We start from the raw sequence: 14,049 nt of genomic DNA on the forward strand, positions 1-14,049 counted from the left end.
CATGTTAAAACCCCCCTTTCTGAGGCCGAAATAAAACCATACTAAAGACTTCAACTGCATTGGGAACACATGGAAGAAATTAAAAACAATTAAATAATGAAACATGTTATAAGCATAGAATCCAAAAGCTCTCAATGTTCCAGCATTCTACTGCTCCTGACATCCTGCCTGGTGCTGCTGGCCCTGCCTCTTGACCCAATGTCCCACAAGGTGACATCTCTGACCCACTTAAACTGCAGTCTAACAGCCACACATAGTCACCACCAGCTCACACCAAAAGAATACAACACAGATGCAGGTCCTGTTCCTTTACTGGCCTGAGCATGCCCCTCATAATGTTCAGCTTACTTTTATTTTCCTTGGCTTCCTGTTTCATGGAGAATTCTCTTTTCTATTCCGGTTCTCCTCAACCATTGCCATCCCCAAGCCCTACTTTCACCTATCCAGTAGGTTATCAATAGAAATCAAACAAAATTAAACATGGAAAAGAAAATAAGATGATACCTTTTTTATTGGACATAACTTAATACATGTCCAATAAAAAAGGTATCATCTTATTTTCTTTTCCATGTTTTATTTTGTTTGATTTCTATTGATAACCTTTAAGAGAGGACTAACACGGCTACCACACCTCTTTACCTATCCAGTACAATGCTTGGTATCACCACTTCCCTCCCCCCAGCCCCATCTCAGCACAAATGCTACTACCTCATCATCGCTCCACAATCCTTACATCAAGCTGATATAGTTAATGGTAGATCATTTAAGAAAAAAATACTTCCTCCTTTCTGAGGATACTGAGAGCTATTACCTATCTATCTTGGCAGCGACCAAGACATGAAGAAAGGTTAGTCTTGTTATCTTACTCTTCAGATTATACTCTTTTCTGCTGTTGTCAAATCCATAAATGTGATGGAAGTGTAGAACTTTTTATTTTATCTTTCCTTAGCTCTAGGCAAGTCTATTGTTGTTCCTCATCTTTTTATGGATTCTGTGTTAGTAGCATTTCATGGTACTCCCCCTAAATCCCGCCTTCATGTTTATCACACATCTCATCTAGAATATGATTTTCTCAGCCTCCTTACTGACCTCAGTTTCTCATTTCTCTCTTCTCTCCACTGCCTCTAACCAATGTACTGGTCATTGTCTCGTCTTAGCTGCCATCAGGAATCTTCTCTCCCCCCCCCCCCCCCCACCTCGGCTCCTTTTGGGTCATGCTCCCATCTTGAATAGACCATTTTCTACTATCCTTCACCTACCAGCTATCTGGTGGTTGCAAAACCTCCTTTCCTCTCACCCAGTACCATTGCTCCTCTCATGCTCTAGAGGAATATATGCTCTTCTCAAAGCATTTCTCTTTCACTTTCTATCTTCAATCTTTTCTTATATGGTAAAAAAAAGTCATCACTTTCACATCACACTTGACAGTCTTGCCCCAGTGAAGTCACTGCATACTTGCTGGAAAAGAAACAATCCCTGATATACTCAAGAACTTAACATACTCAAGAGGTTCATGCACAAAGCTGAACTCAACTGGAGACATACAGGTTCTGACCTTGCTTGCCAGGAAGGTAAATCACTGCAAAGGAAGTTTAAGTCACAACTTTGACAGGTTAAAGCATCTTACCTATCCAAGAATATTCAAGTGTCTGAGAATTACTCTCAGGAACTATTTTCTATTATTAGACATTTTTACTCGAGGACAGAGCAGAGGGGAGAGGCATAATGTGATCTCATCTTTTTGCCCCATAAATAATTTTCACAGCAGTATTTTGTACAAGCTGAAGTCGATGGATGACATAATGGGGACATCCAATATGAAGTGAGTTACAGTAATCTAAATGATTTAGCATAAAAGCATGAAGCAGAGACTTCAGTGCACTCTCATCAAAAAATGCTTTCAAAGATCTAATTCTGAGATCATAGAAGCATTTTGTACCACTAGAGATATATAGGGACCAAAAGAGAGAACGCTATCAAAGATAACTACTAGAAATAACTTTGTCTTTAATTAGTATCAATGTAGAGTTTATTAAAGGGTGCAAAGGAAGAGGGGATTGTTAACCAGTGATCCAAAGGGCTTCTGATTTTGAGGGGTTGAAGAAGACCAACTTATGCTTAGTTATCTATGAAGAGATTTTTGAAACACTACTAGTTAGCCTGTCTTGGAATAAGAGATCCCTTGAGTCATGTGCAGCTAGAAGCTGGATGTCACCTACATATCCAAATCTTGAATTACCATGCCTAAGAGGACCAAGAAGATGTTAAACAAAATTGGGGTGAATAAAAAGCCCTGAAGTACTCCACAGGAAAGAGGAATGGCGTTTGAACTGGTGTCTTCATGGGTAATTTGGAATATATAGTAGGAGAGGTGGGAATGGAGCTAGCTCTGGGCAGATCCTTTTTATGCTAGTTTCCTGGAGGCAGTACATCTCTCCTGGAGTCAAGAAGACACACAGTGTCACTCACATGGGCACAAGGGCTGTTTCTGTGCTTTGACCCTTGTGGAAACCAGATTGTGTAGGATAAAAAGAATGATTTGTATTCCAGAATTTCGTCAGATGTTCAAACACTGCCTTGAAGGCCTCTCTGGTGATAGTGCTACGTAGTGACGTGTAAATCCCCATTTCCAGCCCCATGCTAAATCTTCTGGTACCCAGGTTGGCTGAGGATACGTTCACAGTCCTTCCAAGAGGGCTTTTAAGGCTGACACCTAGCAGCTGAATTGAGAACCAAAAATTACAGGGTTCTAAGATAACACTGGTACAAAACTTCTGGCCCTGGATTGTTGCTGCAATGAGCATACTAAGCATGGTGAGAAAAGAGAAGAGGAGAATATCAAAACAGTGGGGAGGGGGGGGACTCCAAATAGTCACAAATGAAATTCCATGGTGCCCTGGTTTTAACTTGAGTTGGAAGCCTAAAAAGAGTGGGAGGAAACTGCAAAGTCAAAAAGAAAATCACAACAGCAAAGGAATTTTGTAAACATATGAATTGCCAATTTTGATCAGATCAAAAGGTCTATCAAGTCCAGTATCCCATTTCGAGCAGCGGCCAAGCCACAAAATACATACAGCAGTGGCTTTCCCCAAGTCTATCTTAACAATGATTTATGGGCTTTTCCTCCAACCATTTTTAAACCCAGCTATGCTAATGGCTTTCAACACATCCCCTAGCAGCAAAGGTTCACCTTTTTAAAAACACTGACCCCTACATAAATTCAAATGCATTATTCTATGATTATTATTAGAATGGCCTCTTTACATCTGAATTAAGAACTTATGTGTTGACCATTAAAGCCCAGAAGCAGTCCTATCAAATATATATGCTTCTTCTTATGCTGTACATTTCACCCTGAGGTTTGATCAGTGACAGGTATTAATAAATACTGCACCCTGAACTGTTGAACACACTACCTTTTTGAACACTCTCATTCAATGGTAAAATACAATTACACTGGCTTCTATTTATAAGTAAAAAAAGATTAAAAAAAACAGAAATCCTTAAACAATAATCCCAAAATACTGGCCCTGCTTTCAAAAGAACTTCAAATTATGTTTTTCCATTTTGTATCTCTGGTCAACTGAGTGTCTATCAAACAAACAAAAAAAAGGAACAAAAGAAAATTAGGTTTAATTTTTACAAGTTTTGGACCACAACAATAAGGGAAAATGCTAGCAACATTAACAAGGTGAAAGCCCTTGAAATCCCCATCCCTACTAAAATAAAAGTTAAAGCATAAAAGTTATCTGTTGCTTTATGTTACCTTAACTTTTCCTTCTTCATCTGTTTTATAGTAATGTACAAGTTTCTCTTCCACTAGATTTGCGAGTGCATTAGCATTATCTAATGGTTGCCTAAAACAGAAATAGCCCAGCACATGAAGTTTACATTCACAAATTGTTGTAAAAAAATAGATTAAAACATATACAATTATACAATAATATCAAGACACCATTCCATTTTAGAAATATAGATCTAATAATAAAAATGCAATACACAGACAGCAAATCATATTAGACAATCTCCAAACTGTCCACATTGGGACAATGACCACCTGTATTTTTATTTGCTGATCTGCACCAATTCACAAAGCAAAGCACATATATTTTTTCTCTTTGAATCTTGATGTGCGTACAAAGTATGAGCGGTCAGCTCCACCAGTTTTTTCTGCAGGTAGCATTTTACTGCAGAAGTACATACTAAAATGTGAAAATGTCACCTTTACACATGCTTTTCCTCACCTGACTTAAACTTGGCCACAGGAATGCTTCCTCTTAGTGCAGCTAAAATTATGGATCACAACATGAGCTTTTAGCCATACTGGGTGAAAATAATTTTGGCACACTTGAAACACTTTCTATCCCAGCAAATGACTGAAAATTTTGAGGCCCATGTATAATCTTGGCTTTCCCAGTAAATATCCTGCTGGACATTAATGAAAATATAAGATGCAAAGAGATGTCACCCTGCATCAAACAGCAAATCTCAGCAAGGTTTTCTCTGTTGATGAATGAATTTCTCCTAATGAGAGAAAGCTCATAAACAAGTTAGTCTGGCCATGCGATATTAACACGCAATATAATACAGGAGACCCAGGCTCAGACACCTGTTCCTGCAGATGGCTTGAGATTGGGAAAACTGCAGGTGCAGAATTCCTACGCAGAAGGTACCACCTTCAAGCCAGCCATAAAGTACACCTGCAATGAGGATCTGATGGGAGCTATGATCCAAGGGGACTGTAGGGAGTAGTGCCCCCTCTCCCCACCATATTGCATAGGCCACATTAGTGGGCGCAAATAAGCAAGGCAAAAAATCCTAGCAGCTATGATCAAATGGCATCCAATGGCTGTGTAAGCTATAGAAATGCTGCCAGCTAGAAAAACAGTACAAAGATTAACAGGCTATATTATCATTGGTTTTCATAGCACACTTTAAAAAGGATCTATTACTAAGGTGCATTAAATACTTTGGGGGCCATTTCAGCAAAGCTTAGTGCATGTTAAAGGACATTAGTGGACGCTAAGTGCCATGAGGTATAAAATGGAACAGCATTTAGAATGCGCTAAGCTTTAGTAAAAGGGCCCTTTAAGGCGTAAAATTAGCGTATGTTAACTGCTACTGCACAAGCATGCCAACCATCAGCATAGTGGTTTAGCAGTTTGTGTGCACTAATTCACGCATTAAGTACTTTTTGTATTAGGGAACGTGAACTAGAGGGGGTATGGGTGAAGAATGAGCCTGAATAACACATTGCAGTTGGCATGCTGTTGATTATGCCGTAGCATGGGATCCCTTAACACCTACTCAGTGGCAAGCGGTATTTATCTGCGCTTACTGCAAACAGTGTTAACGCATGGTAATGACCATTTTAGTGTGGTACTTGCAGAGGATATATTGGGCACGCCACCAACAATTGCATTTAAGACATGTTCATTTTTGGTATTAAGGCATGGTAAGTGCAAAAACCTAGGGGCTCTTTTACTAAGCCGCGTAGGCGCATACGCGCGTCCTACGCACATCAATTTGGAGTTACCGCCCAGCTACTGCGTGGCCCTGGTGGTAATTTCATTTTTTACACGTGTCCTCTACGTGCGCCAGAAAATAATTGTTATTTTCCTGCGAGTGGCGGAAACCAGGCAGCAATCGTCATTCTACTTGCGTAGACGATTACAGCACGGTTACAGCTTAAGACCTTACCGCTAAGTCAATGGATGGCAGTAAGATCTCTGACCCAAAATGGACGTGTGTCAATTTTTATTTTCCTGCACCTCCATTTTTGTCAAAAACTTTTAAAAAGGCCTTTTTTTACAGGCGCACTGAAAAATGGATCTCTGCGTGCCCAAAACACGCGCCTACACTAGCGTAGCCCATTTTTCAGCGAACCTTAGTAAAAGGACCCCTTAGCGCACTTCAGTAAAACGGCCCCTTAGTGCAAGGTAAAATCTTTAACACGCATTACATATTTAAAAATACTAAAACAAATGTCTGAAATGAACCACAAAAAAAGCCTGAAAACCTTAAAGGTTTTCCCATGCAAATCCTTATCTGACTCTTCAATAATTTTACGTTAACAAATACATAGCCAACTGAGAAGCCCTTTTACTAAATTAGCATGCACTAATGGACATTAACGTGTGCTAAGTGCCATGTAACCCATAGGTATAAAATAGGATGCACAGCATTTAGCATGCACTAATGTCCATGAGTGTGCCAAGTAAAAGATGTGATCCCTCCCAGCAGAACACTATTTAAGACTTTTCCTTTATATGGTACTAGTAAAAAAAGGCCCGTTTCAGGCACAAATGAAACGGGCGCTAGCAAGGATTTCCTTGTAGTGTGTATGTTTGAGAGAGTATGTGTGAGATAGACTGTGTGTGAGACAGTGAGAGTGAATGTGCGAGTGTGTGTGTGTGTGTGAGAGAGAGCGAGAGTGCGTCTCCTCTGGCCCCCCTGCAGCCACCGTGCGATTCTCCTCTCTCCCCTGCTCCCCCTCCAGCCACCCAGCGATTATACTTTTTTCCTTGCCCCCCTACAGGCACCCATCGATGGCGTTCTCTCCCTTACCCCCCCTCCAGCCAACCTGCGAGTCTCCTCTGTCCCTTGCCCCCCTGCAGCCACGCAGCGAGTTTCCTGTGTCCCCTGCGCCCCCTCCAGGCACCCAGTGAGTCTTCTATATTCGCTGCCCCCCCTCCAGCCACCCTGCATTTGTTGTCTGTCTCCTGCCCCACCTCCAGCCACCCAGTGATTATCCTATCTCCCCTGCCCTCCCTATAGCCACCCTGCTATTGTCCTGTGTCCCCTGGCCCCCCAGCAGCCACCCAGCGATTGTCCTCTGTCCCCTGCCCCCCCTCCAGGCACCCAGCGATTGTGCTGTCTCCCCTGCCCCCCGTCCAGCCAGCCAGTGATTTTGCTGTGTCCCCTGCCCCCCTGCAGCCACCCTGCGATTTTGGTGTGTCTCCCGGTCCCCCCCCCCCGTGCAGCCAGCCAACGATTATATTGTGTCCTTGCCCCCCTGCGAATGTCCTCTCACCCTGCCCCTTTTGCCACGTCCCACAGCATCCGTCACCGTTCCCTTCCCCCGATGTCTCTGTTGCCAGTGCACCCCCTTCCACCCCCACCCATGTCGTCGCTGCCAGCGCTCCCCCCTCTCCGAAGGCCCCCCCACCCCACTGACCAGCCGAAACAGAAACAGATTTTAGCGTGATGTCAATGCCCCTGCAGTACGAACCCATAGAGTAACGTCTGCCCCGCCCTCGACGTCATCGCGTTTTGATGCGAGGGCGGAGCAGAGCTAAAGTGCAGTAAAACGTTGGAGGTGAGAATGTGCTCCGCCCTCGTCATAACGTTTGACGCGAAGGCGGGGCCCAGAGACTGTGAGTTTCGTGGCTTCAGAGCTTCAAACTTACGAACCTGGCTTCAGTGACGTCAGTCAAAATAGTACGTTGAGGGTGAGTTTTATATATATAGAAGATATGCCTTACTGATCACTTCAAGGGACTGTGCTTTACAAGGCGATATTGAGATTACAAAGCCATTGCCACATAATGCCTAGCAGAAATTTCTAGGGTCAAGGTGAGAGCAGAAAACACATTCTGTAAGGTAGAAAATATCACAAGCCACTGCTTGTGCAAGTTCATCAGAATCAAGATGACCGCATGAATCAATTAAAACAGGCTAGTGCATTTGCAGATCTTAACTGTTGGTATCTTAGAAGATCTGTAAATGTTACATTACTATCACATCCATTTAAGCGAATGCTACATACCTGTAGAAGGTATTCTCCGAGGACAGCAGGCTGATTGTTCTCACTGATGGGTGACGTCCACGGCAGCCCCTCCAATCGGAAACTTCACTAGCAAAGTCCTTTGCTAGCCCTCGCGCGCCCGCGCGCACCGCGCATGCGCGGCCGTCTTCCCCGCCCGAAACCGGCTCGAGCCGGCCAGTCCAGTATGTAGCAAGACAATACACTTCAAGGGAAGACACAACTCCAAAGGGGAGGCGGGCGGGTTTGTGAGAACAATCAGCCTGCTGTCCTCGGAGAATACCTTCTACAGGTATGTAGCATTCGCTTTCTCCGAGGACAAGCAGGCTGCTTGTTCTCACTGATGGGGTATCCCTAGCCCCCAGGCTCACTCAAAACAACAACATTGGTCAATTGGGCCTCGCAACGGCGAGGACATAACTGAGATTGACCTAAAAAATTTACCAACTAACTGAGAGTGTAGCCTGGAACAGAACAAACAGGGCCCTCGGGGGGTGGAGTTGGATCCTAAAGCCCAAACAGGTTCTGAAGAACTGACTGCCCGAACCGACTGTCACGTCGGGTATCCTGCTGCAGGCAGTAATGAGATGTGAATGTGTGGACAGATGACCACGTCGCAGCTTTGCAAATTTCCTCCATGGTGGCTGACTTCAAGTGGGCTACCGACGCTGCCATGGCTCTAACATTATGAGCCGTGACATGACCCTCAAGAGCCAGCCCAGCCTGGGCGTAAGTGAAGGAAATGCAATCTGCTAGCCAATTGGATATGGTGCGTTTCCCTACAGCCACTCCCCTCTTGTTGGGATCAAAAGAAACAAACAATTGGGCGGACTGTCTGTGGGGCTGTGTCCGCTCCAGATAGAAGGCCAATGCTCTCTTGCAGTCCAATGTGTGCAGCTGACGTTCAGCAGGGCAGGAATGAGGACGGGGAAAGAATGTTGGCAAGACAATTGACTGGTTCAGATGGAACTCCGACACAACCTTTGGCAGAAACTTAGGGTGAGTGCGGAGGACTACTCTGTTGTGATGAAATTTGGTGTAAGGGGCCTGGGCTACCAGGGCCTGAAGCTCACTGACTCTACGAGCCGAGGTAACTGCCACCAAGAAAATGACCTTCCAGGTCAAGTACTTCGGATGGCAGGAATTCAGTGGCTCGAAAGGAGGTTTCATCAGCTGGGTGAGAACGACATTGAGATCCCATGACACTGTAGGAGGCTTGACAGGGGGCTTTGACAAAAGCAAACCTCTCATGAAGCGAACAACTAAAGGCTGTCCTGAGATCGGCTTACCTTCCACTTGGTAATGGTATGCACTGATTGCACTAAGGTGAACCCTTACGGAGTTGGTCTTCAGACCAGACTCAGACAAGTGGAGAAGGTATTCAAGCAGGGTCTGTGTAGGACAAGAGCGAGGATCTAGGGCCTTGCTGTCACACCAGACGGCAAACCTCCTCCAATGAAAGAAGTAACTTCTCTTAGTGGAGTCTTTCCTGGAAGCAAGCAAGATGCGGGAGACACCCTCTGGCAGACCCAAAGAGGCAAAGTCTACGCCCTCAACATCCAGGCCGTGAGAGCCAGGGACTGGAGGTTGGGATGCAGCAGAGCCCCTTCGTCCTGCGTGATGAGGGTCGGAAAACACTCCAATCTCCACGGTTCTTCGGAGGATAACTCCAGAAGAAGAGGGAACCAGATCTGACGCGGCCAAAAGGGAGCAATCAGAATCATGGTGCCTCGGTCTTGCTTGAGTTTCAACAAAGTCTTCCCCACCAGAGGAATGGGAGGATAAGCATACAGCAGACCTTCCCCCCAATCCAGGAGGAAGGCATCCGACGCCAGTCTGCCGTGGGCCTGAAGCCTGGAACAGAACTGAGGGACCTTGTGGTTCACTTGAGATGCGAAGAGATCCACCAGGGGGGTGCCCCACGCCTGGAAGATCTGTCGCACCACACGGGAATTGAGCGACCACTCGTGAGGTTGCATAATCCTGCTCAACCTGTCGGCCAGACTGTTGTTTACGCCTGCCAGATATGTGGCTTGGAGCACCATGCCTTGACGGCGAGCCCAGAGCCACATGCTGACGGCTTCCTGACACAGGGGGCGAGATCCGGTGCCCCCCTGCTTGTTGACATAGTACATGGCAACCTGATTGTCTGTCTGAATTTGGATAATTTGGTGGGACAGCCGATCTCTGAAAGCCTTCAGAGCGTTCCAGATCGCTCGCAACTCCAGAAGATTGATCTGTAGATCGCTTTCTTGGAGGGACCACCTTCCTTGGGTGTGAAGCCCATCGACATGAGCTCCCCATCCCAGGAGAGACGCATCCGTGGTCAGCACTTTTTGAGGCTGAGGAATTTGGAAGGGACGTCCCAGAGTCAAATTGGAGCAAATCGTCCACCAATACAGGGATTCGAGAAAACTCGTGGACAGGTGGATCACGTCCTCTAGACCCCCGGCGGCCTGATACCACTGGGAGGCTAGGGTCCATTGAGCAGATCTCATGTGAAGGCGGGCCATGGGAGTCACATGAACTGTGGAGGCCATGTGGCCCAGCAATCTCAACATCTGCCGAGCTGTGATCTGCTGGGACGCTCGCACCCGCGAGACGAGGGACAACAAGTTGTTGGCCCTCGCCTCTGGGAGATAGGCGCGAGCCGTCCGAGAATCCAGCAGGGCTCCGATGAATTCGAGTTTCTGCACTGGGAGAAGATGGGACTTTGGGTAATTTATCACAAACCCCAGTAGCTCCAGGAGGCGAATAGTCATCTGCATGGACTGCAGGGCTCCTGCCTCGGATGTGTTCTTCACCAGCCAATCGTCGAGATATGGGAACACGTGCACCCCCAGCCTGCGAAGCGCCGCTGCTACCACAGCTAGGCACTTTGTGAACACCCTGGGCGCAGAGGCGAGCCCAAAGGGTAGCACACAGTACTGGAAGTGGCGTGCGCCCAGCTGAAATCGCAGATACTGTCTGTGAGCTGGCAGTATCGGGATGTGTGTGTAGGCATCCTTCAAGTCCAGAGAGCATAGCCAATCGTTTTGCTGAATCATGGGGAGAAGGGTGCCCAGGGAAAGCATCCTGAACTTTTCTTTTACGAGATATTTGTTCAGGGCCCTTAGGTCTAGGATGGGACGCATCCCCCCTGTTTTCTTTTCCACAAGGAAGTACCTGGAATAGAACCCCAGCCCTTCTTGCCCGGATGGCACGGGCTCGACCGCATTGGCGCTGAGAAGGGCGGAGAGTTCCTCTGCAAGTACCTGCTTGTGCTGGAAGCTGTAGGACTGAGCTCCCGGTGGACAATTTGGAGGTTGAGAGGCCAAATTGAGGGTGTATCCTTGCCGGACTATTTGGAGAACCCACTGATCGGAGGTTATAAGAGGCCACCTTTGGTGAAAAGCTTTCAACCTCCCTCCGACAGGCAGGTCGCCCGGCACTGACACTTGGATGTCGGCTATGCTCTGCTGGAGCCAGTCAAAAGCTCGCCCCTTGCTTTTGCTGGGGAGCCGCGGGGCCTTGCTGATTCGCACGCTGCTGACGAGAGCGAGCGCGCTGGGGCTTAGCCTGGGCCGCAGGCTGTCGGGAAGGAGGATTGTACCTACGCTTGCCAGAAGTATAGGGAACAGTCTTCCTTCCCCCGAAAAATCGTCTACCTGTAGAGGTAGAAGCTGAAGGCTGCCGGCGGGCGAACTTGTCGAATGCGGTGTCCCGCTGGTGGAGAGACTCTACCACCTGCTCGACCTTTTCGCCAAAAATGTTATCCGCACGGCAAGGCAAGTCCGTAATCCGCTGCTGGACTCTATTCTCCAGGTCGGCGGCACGCAGCCATGAGAGCCTGCGCATCACCACACCTTGAGCAGCGGCCCTGGACGCAACATCAAAAGTGTCATAAACTCCTCTGGCCAGGAATTTTCTGCACGCCTTCAGCTGCCTGACCACCTCCTGAAAAGGCTTGGCTTGCTCAGGGGGAAGAGCATCAACCAAGCCCGCCAACTGCCGCACATTATTCCGCATGTGTATGCTCGTGTAGAGCTGGTAAGACTGGATCTTGGACACGAGCATAGAGGAATGGTAGGCCTTCCTCCCAAAGGAGTCTAAGGTTCTAGCGTCCTTGCCCGGGGGCGCCGAAGCATGTTCCCTAGAACTCTTAGCCTTCTTTAGGGCCAAATCCACAACTCCAGAGTCATGAGGCAACTGAGTGCGCATCAGCTCTGGGTCCCCATGGATCCGGTACTGGGACTCGATCTTCTTGGGAATGTGGGGATTAGTTAATGGTTTGGTCCAGTTCGCAAGCAATGTCTTCTTCAGGACATGGTGCAAGGGAACAGTGGACGCTTCCTTAGGTGGAGAAGGATAGTCCAGGAGCTCAAACATTTCAGCCCTGGGCTCGTCCTCCACAACCACCGGGAAGGGGATGGCCGTAGACATCTCCCGGACAAAGGAGGCAAAAGACAGACTCTCGGGAGGAGAAAGCTGTCTCTCAGGAGAGGGAGTGGGATCAGACGGAAGACCCCCAGACTCCTCGTCAGAGAAATATCTGGGATCTTCCTCTTCCTCCCACGAGGCCTCACCCTCGGTGTCAGACACAAGTTCACGGACCTGTGTCTGCAACCTCGCCCTGCTCGACTCCGTGGAACCCTGTCCACGATGGGGGCGTCGAGAGGTAGACTCCCTCGCCCGCATCGGCGAAGCTCCCTCCGCCGACGTAGTCGGGGAGCCTTCCTGGGAGGTGGCCGCGGTCGGTACCGCACGCGGTACCGACGTCGGGGACCTCAACCTGGGCGATGGGCCAGCCGGCGCCACGCTCGACGGTACCGGTGGCGCAAGCACCGCCGGTACCGGAGGGGTAGGGCGCAACAGCTCTCCCAGAATCTCTGGGAGAACGGCCCGGAGGCTCTCGTTCAGAGCGGCTGTAGAGAAAGGCTGAGAGGTCGATGCAGGCGTCGACGTCAGTACCTGTTCCGGGCATGGAGGCTGTTCCGGGCTGTCCAGAGCGGAGCGCATCGACACCTCCTGAACAGAGGGTGAGCGGTCCTCTCGGTGCCGATGCCTGCTGGGTGCCGAATCCCTCGGCGACCCAGAGCTCTCGGTGCCGACACGGGGAGGAGACCGGTGTCGATGCTTCTTCGATTTCTTCCGAAGCATGTCACCGGAGCTCCCCGGCACCGACGAGGAGGACGTCGAATCCACCCGTCGCTTCCTCGGGGCCGAGACTGAAGAAGGTCGATCTCGGGGGGGCTGTACCGCAGGAGCCCTCAGGGTAGGCGGAGACCCACCCGAGGGCTCACCGCCACCAGCAGGGGAATGGACAGCCCTCACCTGCACTCCACCCGATGCACCACCGTCCGACGACATCAGCAGACGAGGTCCTGGTACCACCGACGTCGATGCAGCTATCCGATGTCTCGGCGCCGATGCAGAGGCCCGATGCCTCGATGCACTCGATGCAGGGGCGGCCGAGAAAGATGGTCTGGACGCTGACGACGTCGATGCACTCGAAGATCCCGGTGCCGATGCCGACGAAGAGCCCGAGAACAACACGTTCCACTGGGCTAGTCTCGCTACCTGAGTCCGCCTTTGAAGCAGGGAACACAGACTGCAGTTCTGAGGGCGGTGCTCGGCCCCCAGACACTGAAGACACGACGAGTGTCGATCAGTGAGCGAGATAACCCGGGCGCACTGGGTGCACTTCTTGAAGCCGCTGGAAGGCTTCGATGTCATGGGCGGAAAAATCACGCCGGCGAAATCAAAAGCCGAAATGGCGAAATTCGAAGCACCAAATTTAGAGGGAGAAAAAAATCTCGACCGAGGCCGAAAAAAGGCCTACCCCGACGACGAAAGAAAACTTACCGGGGCAAAAAAGCTGGAAGTACGGGGAGGATTTACACGAAACCCGGCGGGGGGTTTGCGGAGCACTTCCCGACTAGGACAAAGCTTTCTCGAAGGAAAAGAACACGTTCAAACAAATTGGACGCGCGAGGTCGACTTTCCGGGGCTCGACACGGCGAAAACACGACCGTACCGAGTGCGGACAAAAGAAGACTGGCCGGCTCGAGCCGGTTTCGGGCGGGAAGACGGCCGCGCATGCGCGGTGCGCGCGGGCGCGCGAGGGCTAGCAAAGGACTTTGCTAGTGAAGTTTCCGATTGGAGGGGCTGCCGTGGACGTCACCCATCAGTGAGAACAAGCAGCCTGCTTGTCCTCGGAGAAAGATCTTTTACAGAGTAGGTCCTATTTTTTTAGAATACAATTCCAAAGAGTTGAGAGAGCTTCAGAATCTAATGGAATTCAG

The 14,049-nt window shown here is 48.8% G+C and overlaps 1 protein-coding gene across 1 annotated transcript in view; it reads right to left on the reverse strand.

Annotated features, from left to right (window-relative positions):
• STXBP3 (syntaxin binding protein 3) overlaps positions 1–14,049 on the reverse strand; it is a 113,531-nt gene that overhangs the window by 47,214 nt on the left and 52,268 nt on the right. The window contains exon 8 of the mRNA XM_030206194.1: positions 3,767–3,857. Coding sequence (XP_030062054.1) covers positions 3,767–3,857 — 91 coding nt within the window. The remainder of the gene's footprint in view (positions 1–3,766; positions 3,858–14,049) is intronic.

Source organism: Microcaecilia unicolor, chromosome 6 (assembly GCF_901765095.1).
Source record: "Microcaecilia unicolor chromosome 6, aMicUni1.1, whole genome shotgun sequence".
In the NCBI taxonomy this organism is placed as follows: domain Eukaryota; kingdom Metazoa; phylum Chordata; class Amphibia; order Gymnophiona; family Siphonopidae; genus Microcaecilia; species Microcaecilia unicolor.